We start from the raw sequence: 12,758 nt of genomic DNA, 5'->3' as shown, positions 1-12,758 counted from the left end.
ATAATTGGTGTCATGGCAATTCCAATGAATATCAATATAGTTCTACAGGTATCCAAACCTGAATTATCCCTCAATTAACGAAATCTGAGCAAGTAACTGGCCATGCATTTCACTCTTGCTTGTGGGACATAGAAACATAGAAAATAGGTGCAGGAGTAGGCCATTCGGCCCTTCGAGCCTGCACCGCCATTCAATATGATCATGGCTGATCATCCAACTCAGTATCCCGTACCTGCCTTCTCTCCATACCCCCTGATCCCTTTAGCCACAAGCGCCACATCTAACTCCCTTTTAAATATAGCCAATGAACTGGCCTCAACTACCTTCTGTGGCAGAGAATTCCACAGATTCACCACTCTCTGTGTGAAAAAAAACTTTCTCATCTCCGTCCTAAAGGACTTCCCCCTTTTCCTTAAACTGTGACCCCTTGTTCTGGACTTCCCCAACATAGGGAACAATCTTCCTGCATCTAGCCTGTCCAACCCCTTAAGAATTTTGTAAGTTTCTATAAGATCCCCCCTCAATCTTCTAAATTCCAGCGAGTACAAGCCGAGTCTATCCAGTCTTTCTTCATATGAAAGTCCTGCCATCCCAGGAATCAATCTGTACTCCCTCTATGGCAAGAATGTCTTTCCTCAGATTAGGAGACCAAAACTGTACGCAATACTCCAGGTGTGGTCTCACCAATGCCCTGTGCAACTGCAGCAGAACCTCCCTGCTCCTCAAATCCCCTCGCTTTGAATGCCAACATACCATTCGCTTTCTTCACTGCCTGCTGCACCTGCATGCATACTTTCAATGACTGGTGTACCACGACACCCAGGTCTCGTTGCATCTCCCCTTCTCCTAATCGTCCACCATTCAGATAATAGTCTGCTTTCCTGTTCTTGCCACCAAAGTGGATAACCTCACATTTATCCACATTATACTGCATCTGCCATGCATTTGCCCACTCACCTAACCTATCCAAGTCACCGTGCAGCCTCCTAGCATCCTCCTCACAGCTAACACTGCTTCGTGTCATCCGCAAACTTGGAAATGTTGCATTCAATTCCCTCGTCCAAATCATTAATATATATTGTAAATAGCTGGGGTCCCAGCACTGAGCCTTGTGGTACCCCACTAGTCACTGCCTGCCATTCTGAAAAGGACCCGTTTATTTCTACTCTTTGCTTCCTGTCTGCCAGCCAGTTCTCTATCCACATCAGCCAGTTCTCTATCCACATCTGCCACATCTGGGACAAATCATCAGTGTTTAGCAACAGTAAGATATTACTACTGCTTCATTAAAAAATAACTCTTTGGATCCATTTTCATTTCAGAAACTTATGGACAACGCTATTTAAGTCAGGACTCACCAATTAGCGGGTAAGGTGCTGCCTCCTTTCCTGAAATCACCCAAAGCTGGTAATTACTTGCACTGTCCTATTTGTTTTCAAAAAGAAAGTGAAGAATTATTATAAATGAATTACTGACAGTTCATAGGGACGTAAATTAGCAAACAGTACCTTAAAGGGACACAAAATGTTGGAGTAACTCAGGCAGCGTCTCTGGAGAACATGGATAGGTGACGGGTCGGGACGGGAAAAGGGCCGATCTGAAATGCCACCTATCCATGTTCTCCAGAGATGCTGCATGACCAGCTGAGTCACTCCAGCATTTTGTGTCTTTTATTTATAAACCAGCACCTGCTGTTCCTCGCATCTCCGTAGGACCTTAAAATGCTTGGGGAAAGCCCACCATCAATGGAGAAAAACAAACAGGTAACTCGAAGGAAGATAACTCATTCTTCTTGAGGATGTAATTGCATGGGCAGGGCTAGAGTTGGAGCAAATGCTTTCTCTGCCTATGTGGCAGCTGACATTTTAGAGGGTAGATTTTCATTTAGTTGCAGAGTGCAGGGTGCTTCTGAGTTGCTTGTACAAGAGGGACAGGTTAGGAAGTACACCTCCACTGAAGATATAGCTCAAAATATTTTACATTGCACACAATAAATTCTTATCAGCAGAACATTGAACAATTATCAAGCCTCGAATGGCAAGTCAATCCCCAAACATGAAATAAATCATCTTTAAATCAAAATTGGTCAAACAGTAGCAGTAGGGTGAACACAGCGGCACAGTGAAAGAGATGCTGCCTTACAGCCTGACAGAGACCCTGGTTTGATCTTGACTACAGGTGATGTCTGCACAGAGTTTGTAAGTTCTTCCTGCGACTGCATGGGTTTTCCCCGGGTGCTGCGTTTTCCTCCCACACTCCAAGGATGTGCAGGTTTGTAGGTTAATTGCCGTTGGTAAAGTTGTAAATTGTCCCCAGTGTGTAGGATAGTGTTAGTGCACGGGATGATCGCTGGTCTGAGTGGACGTTGGGCCGAAGAGCCTGTTTCTGCGCCGTATCTCTACAGTAAAGACTGAAGTCTAAAGCTGAGACTATCAAATCCAACAGCTATTCAGATCCACTGTTGGATTTCCCTCTGTTAATATGTGTCATCTAAACCTCACATTCCTTCTCTAAACAAAGTCAAAATGCCCAAATGCCATACGAAATAGTTTTGCATCCAAAACACACTCGTCATTCATAAAAAATCACATTTGGTTACAAATGCAATGTAATCCTTACAAAATAATGTCAGTCATTGAGGTGGCTCCTTAAGTTTACATGTGTACAAAGGCCCTTTGAAGAACTGCCGCAATTTGGGTACAGTTCCAGGTTAGTCACTGCACATAACCATTTTCAATGAGACACGACTTAAGTAATCTCTGGATTATTCAGTCCATATTATACACTCATAACTGTACAGGCATCAAACTTACTTTTGCATTGAGTTGTTGAGCTGCCATTTTAATAACCTTTCTTGCTGTATCTGTGTTAGCCACCTTGAGTGTTAATGCCTAATAAATCAAAAATAGTTTTGTATGAAAGGTTTTTTACAAACATATTGCTTTACAAAGTTAAAATAGTTCACATTAGGAAATGGAACACTTTATATTTCAATAACTTCCAAATCACTTGTAGGATTTCCAATCGGATAACAATCTCGCTACTCTACCCCAGATGGTATATTACACCCAGCTGGTGAAAGTACCAACTGGGCATTCTTACACTGGTCCCCTCTGATGGAACTAACATCATCTAATGAAAATAGCCAACTTCTGGGCAGCATTGGTCATACTGTGGAAGCAGGGCTCACAAACTCAAAATAAAGCCATTCAGGACTGAGTTGAGGGATGACAGACACAAAATGCTGGAGTAATGCGTGACAGGTAGCTTCCCTGGAGAGAAGAAATGGGTGGCGTTTCGAGTCGTGACGCTTCTTCAGACTGATGTCAGGGGAGTGGGCAGGATAGAGATAGAATGTAGTCTATCTCTAGAGTAAGACTGGTGGGAGAAGTGGGAAAGGGGAGGGGGTGGAGAGAGATGGAAAGCAAGGGCTATTTGAAGTTAGAGAAGTCACTGTTCATACCACTGGGGTGTAAGCTACTCAAGTGAAATATGAGGTGCTGTTCCTCCAATTTGCATTGGGCCTCAATCTGACAATGGAGGAGGCCCAGGACAGAAAGGTCAGATTGGGAATGGGAGGGGGAGTTAAAGTGCTGAGCAACCAGGAGGTCAGATAGGTTAAGGCGGACTGAGCGGAGGTGTTCAGCGAAATGATTGCCTAGCCTGCGCTTGGTCTCGCCGATGTACGGAAATTGATACCTGGAACAGCGGATACAGTAGATGAGGTTGAATCTCTGCCTCACCTGGAAAGACTGTCGGGGTCCTTGGATGGAGTCGAGGGGGTGGTAAAGAGACAGGTGTTGCATCTCCTGTGGTTGCAGGGGAAAGTACCTGGGGAGGGGGTGGTTTGGGTGGGAAGGGATGAGTTGACCAGGGAGTTGCGGAGGGAACAGTCTCTGCGGAAAGCAGAAAGGGGTGGAGATGGGAAGATGTGGCCAGTAGTGGGATCCCATTGGAGGCGATGAACGCGTTGGAGGATTATATGCTGAGTTGAGGGATGGCGTCTTCACTCAAAGGACAGTGAAGTTTTTGAATTGGATTTGGTAAAAATTATAAATTGTCCCCAGTGCATAGGATAGTGCTAGTGTACAGGGATCGCTGGTCGGTGTGGACACTCTGGGTTGAATATAATAATAATAATAATATATTTATTTTATATAGCGCCTTAACACATGCACAAAGCGCTTTACAAATACAATTAACATAGAAACAAACAGACAAACAGACAAACTATCCTGACGGAAAAGCGGCGAATACTCAACGCCAGCGTCCTCTCACGTCAGAGTCCGGCAGTAGACATTAAAGAACACAAGACACACAGATACAATTTTTTACACAAAACAGCCATCACAGTGATTGCTCCAGGCATACCCTCACTGTGATGGAAGGCAAAGTCTTATCTCCTCCTCGTTCTTCTCCCGTGGCGCCACGAGGCGATCGAGGCTCCCAACCCCTTGAAGCCCCCACCGGGCGATGGAAAGTCCCAGGGCCGAGCCGAGCCGAGCAGGCCGATGAAAGTCCTGAGCCCCCACCGGGCGATGGAAAATGCTGCGGCCGAGCCACGCAGGGCGATGAGAATCCTGAGCCCCCACCGGGCGATGTAAAGTGCCGCGGCCAGGCCACGCAGGGCGATGAAGGGCCTGCGGGCGGGTTGATCGTGCCTCGTGCTTCGGGGCGGTCGAAGCTGCTACGGCTGGAGCTCCCAAAAGCCGGTCGCCAGCCAGGGACCTGCGAACTCCAGATGTTGCGGTCTGCAAGGCCCACGGCCGAAACCTCCGAGATGGTAAGTCCAGGCCCTGCGACCGGAGTCTTCGAGGTCGATCCCAGCTGGAGGCCGCCGACTCCACGATGTTAGGCCGTTGCGCGAAAGGAGATACGACACGGTAAAGGTCGCATCTCCGTTGAGGAGGAGATTTAAAAAAAGGTTTCCCCCAACCCCCCCACCACCCCCCTACATACACAGAATTAAAAATAAAACAAAACGTACATTTAACATCAACATTGACTAAAAAACACCAAAAAGAAAACGGAGAGACTGCCGGTGAGCCGCAGCTGCAGAACACAGCCACGCCCATATATATGCCTGTTTCCATGTTGTATCTCTAAACTAAACTAAACTAAATAATCCACAACATTTGTTTAGCCTTTTCTGAGCAGATGTCTACTATTAGAAAAACAGTTAAAACAATTAATCTATTTTTTATTATTTGGTTATATTTTATAAAAATACACATTAAGATAAGACAATACATACTGAAGCTCCACTCTGTGTTGTCATCACTAATATCTTCATAGATATTTTCTTTGGATGTTCATCATCTTTCATCTCTTTGATTTGCCTATGCACAGATCAAACAATCATGATTGATATCTCCTCACATAAACTGTTCAGAACAAGTTGAAATCTGTGAACAGTCTGTTTTGATCTAGTTGAACTGAAGGAGGACTGCAATAATAATGCATTCCAAAGGGTAAATAACAAATTTTACATGTTAAACAATTGTTTCTTCCAATTAGCTAACCTCACTTCCTTTCAACTCTCATTGTGAGCAATATTGGGCCCCATATCTGAGGAAGGATGTGCTGGCATTGGGAAGGGTCCAGAGAAGGTTTACGAGAATTATCCTAGGAATGATGAGTGTTTGAAGGCACTGGGCCTCTACTCGCTGGAGTTTAGAAGGATGAGGGGGGACCTCATTGAAACTACCTGAATAGTGAAAGGCCTGGATAGCGTGGATGTGGAGAGGATATTTCCACTAGTGGGAGAGTCTAGGACCAGAGGTCATGGCCTCAGACTAAAAGGACACTCCTTTAGGAAGATGGTGGTGAATCGCCAACCAGCAATCAGAGGGTGGTGAATCTGTGGAATTCATTGCCGCAGAAGGCTGTGGAGGCCAAGTCAATGGATATGTTTAAGGCAGAGATAGATAGATTCTTGATTAGTATGGGTGTCAGAGGTTATGGGGAGAAAGCAGGAGAATGGGGTTAAAAGGGAAAGATAGATCAGCCATGATTGATTGGCGGGGTAGACCTGAGGGCCAAATGGCCTAATTTTACTCCTATCACTTATGAACTTATGACCTCTCCAAAGAGTACAGTTTCATAGTTCTAGCTCCTTAACCAAGTAACCATTCTTCATGTGTCAGTTTTGACAGTGTGTACTAGAAGACCAGTTGACAATGTAATAAGAAAAGATACATTCTCAGATTACCACACGTTTGCACAAGTTTTTTGAGTATAAGTCCTGAGGAGCAATGATAAAAGGAGATCCTAGCTATTTTCTAGACTGATTCTACGATCACAAGACTTTTAGTTACAGGTGATTGGGCCAAAGACCTCCTGGCCCTGGGACTGATGGTACTTTAAAGTAATATAAAATGTGAATAATGAAGAGAATCCATCCCGACCCAAAATGTTACCTGTATATTCCCTCCACAGATGCTGCCTGACCCAATGAGTTACTCAGGCACTTTGTGTTTTGCTCAAGATTCCACACCTGCAGTTCTTTATATCCCCATTTTGTTATTCACAGATCACTTTCTTCTATTTTTCTGTTTGATTTTTTATTATTCCATAATTTTACACTGCAGACTTTACTAAGAGTTACTCTTAAAAGTAGCTGAGCGCAGTTTGACTTCTTACATAAGATAGAAACATAGAACATAGAAAATAGGTGCAGGGGTAGGCCATTCGGCCCTTCGAGCCTGCACCGCCATTCAATATGATCATGGCTGATCATCCAGCTCAGTAACCTGTACCTGCCTTCTCTCCATACCCCTGACCCCTAGTCACAAGGGCCACATCTAACTCCCTCTAGCCAATGAACTGGCCTCAACTACCTTCTGTGGCAGAGAATTCCACAGACTCACCACTCTCTGTGTGAAGAATTTTTTTCTCATCTCGGTCCTAAAAGACTTCCCCTAAAAGATGGCACAGATATTACGTTAGATTGAGATTAGGTGTTTATATGCTGATAGCTCAGGCCTGAAGTCCTGGCAGGTTATAACAAACTGCACTTACCACAACATGAATGATACTTCCATAAGTAATTTGTTATACATTTTTGTGATGAGCATTGGACTGTGGAACTGAGCAAGACCAAGAGCTAATACACTGTATAGATGGATTTCTTTCTTCGGTGGAGCTGACTGGTGTATTTAGGGGCACATCGTTGCAGGAATGGATGGCTGACCTGCCATGGTGCATTTCAAACAAATTAATGCGCAGATGGTATTTTAAAAATCAGAGTAGGTGATTTCAGTTTTTAAATAAACATTTTAGGCGTTTGTCCAGAATCCTTCCTCACACATTTAATCTGTTCCACTGCAAAACCTTCTCAAAGTATGCCTACTTTGAAGAAGTTCTCCTCCTCTCTCCGATGAGAGTTCTGCAACACCCTCTCTCGCTGCTCCCCCTCTGTGATTCCTCCTGTTCTCTGGCTCCTTGATCATCATAGCTGGCTTTGATTTTATGATTTTGCATTCATTTGTTCTATGTTCCTTTTCATATCTCTCGCTTCCCTCTCCCCTGACTCTCAGTCTGAAGAAAGGCCTCGACCCGAAACGTCACCTATTCTTTTTCTCTAGAGATGCTGCCTGACCAGTTGAGTTACTCCAATTTTTGTGTCTATGTCCAAAATGGGGGTTGGACTCAGTATTTCACCAGCACAGATTTTGTTAAGAGAGATCATTAACCTCAAAGGACATTAGGAACATTAAGGGTTGTACATTAGTTTGCCTCTAAAATTGTCCCTAGTGTGTAGTGTGTGCAGAGAACTAGCGTGAACCGATGTTTGATGGTCAGCATGGTCTCGGTGGGCTGAAGGGCCTGTCTCCATGTTATATCTCTAAACTAAATTAACAACAAGGAAAAGGTACTCATGATTCCAGTTTGCAAGAATGGTGCTTAATCCACAAATCCATTGTTTGGTTGTTTTTAATCTGGCATTAAGTAGCAACAAGGAAATTTAGCAGATGGCTGTAACAGAAAGATGCTATCTCTGGCAGAAAGATTGTTCCCCAGCATGAAGCCACTTCATAACATCAGCATTGAAAGACAGTGTGGCCTTCATTTTTTTTAAGGACAACACTAAAGATATCATTGTCATCAAAGCCAGTTTTATGCGCACAGATGTATCAAGAAAATTTGTTTCTTAGTACGTAGAAAAACGTTATTACTTTGACCACAATGCTAGGAATGATGTGAAAGGATAACGTTTTTCAAAAGTGCTGGATTTTCCAGAGAGCCATTAACAATATAGCACATGAACAGGCCTTCGACCCATATTGAACCCATTTGGCTAAGCAGGTTTCTCTACAAAATGATGCAAAGGGTACTTTCTCAATTGTGCATGATATCTAACCTATTACTACAAAACCACACAGCCCACACCTACTCCCCCAGAAGCTCAAAATAGATCCAGGTACTTCCTTTTTTGGGTATTTAAAGCCTGCGGACGAACAACCTCACGGGAAACCAATCTTCATAAACGTCCGTGGGGGTTTGAGGTTGAGGGTGGGAGTGAAGGTGGTGGAATGCGTTGTACACGATGAGGCAGCGATATTAGGAGCAATTTATTCTTAATGTACCACTGATAGTGATCTTCAAGTTTTGGTTGCTTTTCGAGACGTGTGGAAATCGAGTTAGGTCAGATCTGTGTCAGGTTATGATGCTCTCACACAGTAGATGTTCACTGACTATACCTAGTATGAAGAATGTAGGCATGGCAAGCAGCCAACACTGTTGAAACTGCACCCATTTCAAGAAGGAATACTGTTACCCACTTCAACTGAAATGAATATTAGAAATACAGTTGTCCATTTTAAGATGTTTTTTTTAACCATAAATACACCGCCCTATATAAAGCATTAAATATCCTATTAATAAATAATGATGTTTAATTTCTTACCATTGCAGAGCTGAAAGCCACTTCTCCCTTACTTCTGATGAACTGCAAGGTATTTAGAAAAAGATTAGTTCCGTTTTTGTCAAGTCGCATCTTTCCCAAACAACTTAGACAGATCAAGGCAAATTGATCTTATACCTAAAGGTGATCACGCAGTTCGTTGTGGGCCATCCGATAACGAAGGAATTTTCTGGACTTGTTTTCCTCTCACACACTTCATCATTGCAGAAGGCTGTCCACATCTCACACAATCTGACCTGGTTCTTCAGCTTCAGGTTTGTCGACGACCTGCACGGTATTAAAGAAAGTTCAGAGCAGATTCAGCTCAGTTCAGTTCATAGACACAAAAAGCTGGAGTAACTCAGCGGGACAGGCAGCATCTCTGGAGACAAGGAATGGGTGACGTTTTGGGTCGAGACCCTTCTTCAAGCTATTTGGTTTAAACCAGCATCTGCAGTTTCTGATTCAACTCACAATATTATATTTGGAGGATGGCACAGTGACGTAGTGGTAAAGTTGCTGCCTTACAGCACCAGAGACTTCCTTCTCTCCAGAGATGCTGCCTGACCGACCGAGTTACTCCAGCTTTTTGTGTCTCAATTAGTGATGTTGGCCTCTTGAGCAAAACACCGGTTGGGTAGCATTAGCACTAGTGAAGTTTTAGGTCAGGTCCTTCTTCGCCCAGCCATCTTCATCTGAGGAAGAGTCCTGACCTGAAACTGCATTGGAGAAACTGCAAATGGAGAACCAATCCATTTCTCCACAGACGCTGCCTGACTTGCTGCGTTCCTCCACCACTTTGTGTTTTGTTGACGTATTGATTGAAATTGAAAGATGGTGCACAGATACAGGCCCTTCAGCCCACCAGGTCCACGCCAACCATCAGTCACCCATTCACACTACATCAATGTTAGCCCACTTTGGCATCTGCACCCTGCACACTGGGAACAATTTAGAGGCCAATTAACCTACCTCCCCACATGTCTTTGGATGAGGGAGGAAACTAGTTAAAATCCACGGAGAAGGTGCAAACTCCACACAGACAGCACCCAAGATTATGATCGAACATGGGTCTCTGGCACGATGAGGGCAACAGTTCTACCAGCCAATTTGAGTGGAGACCAAGGGAATCCAGCGTCCTTCAGTGTGAATAATATCCCAGGTATTATTTTTTCTTCAGTGAACTAGCTGGTGAGTACTAGCTGGTGTCTTTAAGATATGCCATAGAGTCATAGTCATAGAGTCTTACAGCGTACAAACAGGCCCTTCAGCCCAACTTGCCTGCACCAGCCAACCCACCTGCATAGTTTTAATATTTTGGCTATTCCCATTGTTCATTTTATTGCTTAGGTTACAAAGTGATAGCATGGGCTTGGAAGGAAATAACATTTTTAGTTACATTTTCTAAACTCATCATTGTATTTTACAGCCAGGACTCAATACAAAACAGGATCTTACCTTAAGATATGTAGGTATGGAGATGATTAAACAAAAATACATGGTTACACAAATTAAACAAGATCCATGGTGAAATTTCAACAAAAACGTGCATAATATTCATTTCCATTGTTGTGCAAGGGAGTAGAATTTAAGGAATCATAACTTAATATAACTTAAAAGCAACGCTTATGAAATCCTTACTTTAATTTAGCAATCACCAGGACATCACTGAAGAGGAAGAGGTGCCGCTCCTGTGTCTGCAGTCCTGTCGTGAGCTGGACCCGTTCATCCATGATGAAGGCCGTGGTGGGAGTGCTGAAGGCCCGAACCAGAGCCTTACTGTCAGGAGACGTGGGGGAATGTGGCCCATCTCTGCAGAGAAACAAACTGTTAACATGGTCTGGGAAACCATTGATATTGATTAGACAATGATTCATGATTAGTCAGGGCGTCAAAGGCAATGGGAAGACGGTAGGACAATGGGGTTGAGAGGGAAAAATAGATCAGCCATGATCAAATGGCAGACTCGACGGGCCGAATGGCCTAATTCTACTCCTTGTCTTATCATCTTATGATGTCATTGTATTGATCCTAAGTAATAGATTTTTAAGATTTTTGCCTTTATACATCCTATCTTACCATTCTATATTATAAACTACATCATTTCACCTCATAAGCTTACTTAAGCTGCCTTATCACATGAAAAGCTTGTTTGAAATGTAACTTATTACGTTACTGATTAACCCTTTAAAGTGTCCCACCTTACCTATGATTTTACTTAGGAAAAAATCTAAAGAATGTTGCAAAACAGAGACTATGCCTGTACGTATGGGTTTCTTGATTTTTATCATGATTCTGGAGACAGGAACCATGCAGACTGTAAGTACTTTCCCACAAAAGATGAAGAACTGATAGAAAACCGAACAAAATAATTGAAAAAATGTATTCTGTGAAACTGATTAGATTAATCTTTAGTGAGTAATACCACATATGAAATTAAGAAAGTAAGGGTAGTGTATTATTGAATGTTCTACAAAGTTAATATCTACAATGGAAATTTTTTAAGCTAGTTTATTCAAATTGTCCCCGAGCCCTTTAAATAGGAGCCGATTGGTACTTGTTGAGAAGGGCACAGGGATACTCGTTCAAGAAAAGTAAAAGCATTTAGTGTTCCTTAAAATGGAGCATCGACAGTAAAGGGCAGGGTGATCATATTTTTGATAGAGGACAACGCCTTTTTGTATAAGACGTTGTTGGTGAGGCCACATTTGGAGTATTGTGTTCAGTTTTGGTCACCCTGTTATTGGAAGGATGTCGTTAAACTGGAAAGAGTGCAGAGAAGATTTACAACGATGTTGCCAGGACTTGAGGGCAACCTGGACTGAACAGTCGTTAATGAGCCACTCATGTCCTTGTTCTTTATAAATTGATGCCATTCTGTTTTGATGGCTGCTATTGCTACTCTTTGTATTAACGAGGTGGCGCAGTGGCACAGCGGTAGAGCTGCTGCCCTTTACAGCGCCAGACCCAGGTGCAATCTTGACTATGGGTGCTGTCTGTACAGAGTTTGTACGTTCTCTCGGTGACTGCTTGCGTTTTCTCCAGGTGCTCTGATTTCCTCCCACATTCCAAACACGTGCAGGTTTGTAGGTTAATTTGCTTCTGTAAATAGCCCCTAGTGTGTAGGATGCAAAACTGGGGTAACGTAGAGCTGATGTATGGGGTGATCAATGGTCGGCGTGGACTCAGTGGGCATAAGGACCTGTTTCCGCGCTCTATTTCTAAACCAGACTATCCAGCAGTGCATGTGGAATCCTAACATCTCCTTCAAGTTGCCACCATTTTGTTTGCTAATCATCATAAAATAGCCCTCTCTGTTCATGTGCCCTTCAGCCATTAGAAATAGTTACAGCTTCAGCTACTTGCTCAATTATACTTGGATAATTTAGCAAAATACTGGAAAATCACTTGAACATCACAGGAGTTAACAACATCACTAAAAGTGGGAACAACAAGAACAGCACAAAACCGAAGAAAGAACTAATGAGGCACAATAAAACCTGATTTCAATTTACAAGGTCCATTGTCAATTCTATAAAGATAATCTCTTCGGTTTTAGCCGCATAGTTTGTGAGCACACAGTTTGAGTCAGTTTTGGTTTTCAAATTTAAAACATTTGGACAATGTGCCAGAACTTGTAAAAGTTTTGTGATTACCAATAATGGTTCTCACACTTTAACCGTGCGTCAGTACAGCATCGAGTCGCTGACAGAGAGAGGATGAACCTGCTTTTAGGTTGCATAAATTCTAGCTTCTGTAAACAGATCAGAAGCATGAAAATTCCATCGATGCTCAGGCAGTCTGGGCCAAACTGACAACAGTTAATTAGAGAGCAATATATCAAAGCAGCTGT

At 43.1% G+C, this 12,758-nt stretch overlaps 1 protein-coding gene across 2 annotated transcripts in view; it reads right to left on the bottom strand.

The window, feature by feature from the left end:
* The window catches only part of arhgap20b (Rho GTPase activating protein 20b), a 108,363-nt gene that overhangs the window by 22,148 nt on the left and 73,457 nt on the right, over positions 1 to 12,758 (bottom strand). For both annotated transcript variants that reach the window (XM_078412012.1, XM_078412011.1), the window contains exons 3-8: positions 10,547 to 10,717; positions 9,044 to 9,193; positions 8,909 to 8,950; positions 5,255 to 5,339; positions 2,814 to 2,891; positions 1,359 to 1,425 (exon numbers count right to left, since the gene is read on the bottom strand). In XM_078412012.1, coding sequence (XP_078268138.1) covers positions 1,359 to 1,425; positions 2,814 to 2,891; positions 5,255 to 5,339; positions 8,909 to 8,950; positions 9,044 to 9,193; positions 10,547 to 10,717 — 593 coding nt within the window. The remainder of the gene's footprint in view (positions 1 to 1,358; positions 1,426 to 2,813; positions 2,892 to 5,254; positions 5,340 to 8,908; positions 8,951 to 9,043; positions 9,194 to 10,546; positions 10,718 to 12,758) is intronic.

Source organism: Rhinoraja longicauda, chromosome 15, assembly GCF_053455715.1.
Source record: "Rhinoraja longicauda isolate Sanriku21f chromosome 15, sRhiLon1.1, whole genome shotgun sequence".
Taxonomy (NCBI): domain Eukaryota; kingdom Metazoa; phylum Chordata; class Chondrichthyes; order Rajiformes; family Arhynchobatidae; genus Rhinoraja; species Rhinoraja longicauda.
The sequence above is the reverse complement of the archived record's forward strand: the minus strand, read 5'-3'. Positions and strand labels throughout refer to the sequence as shown.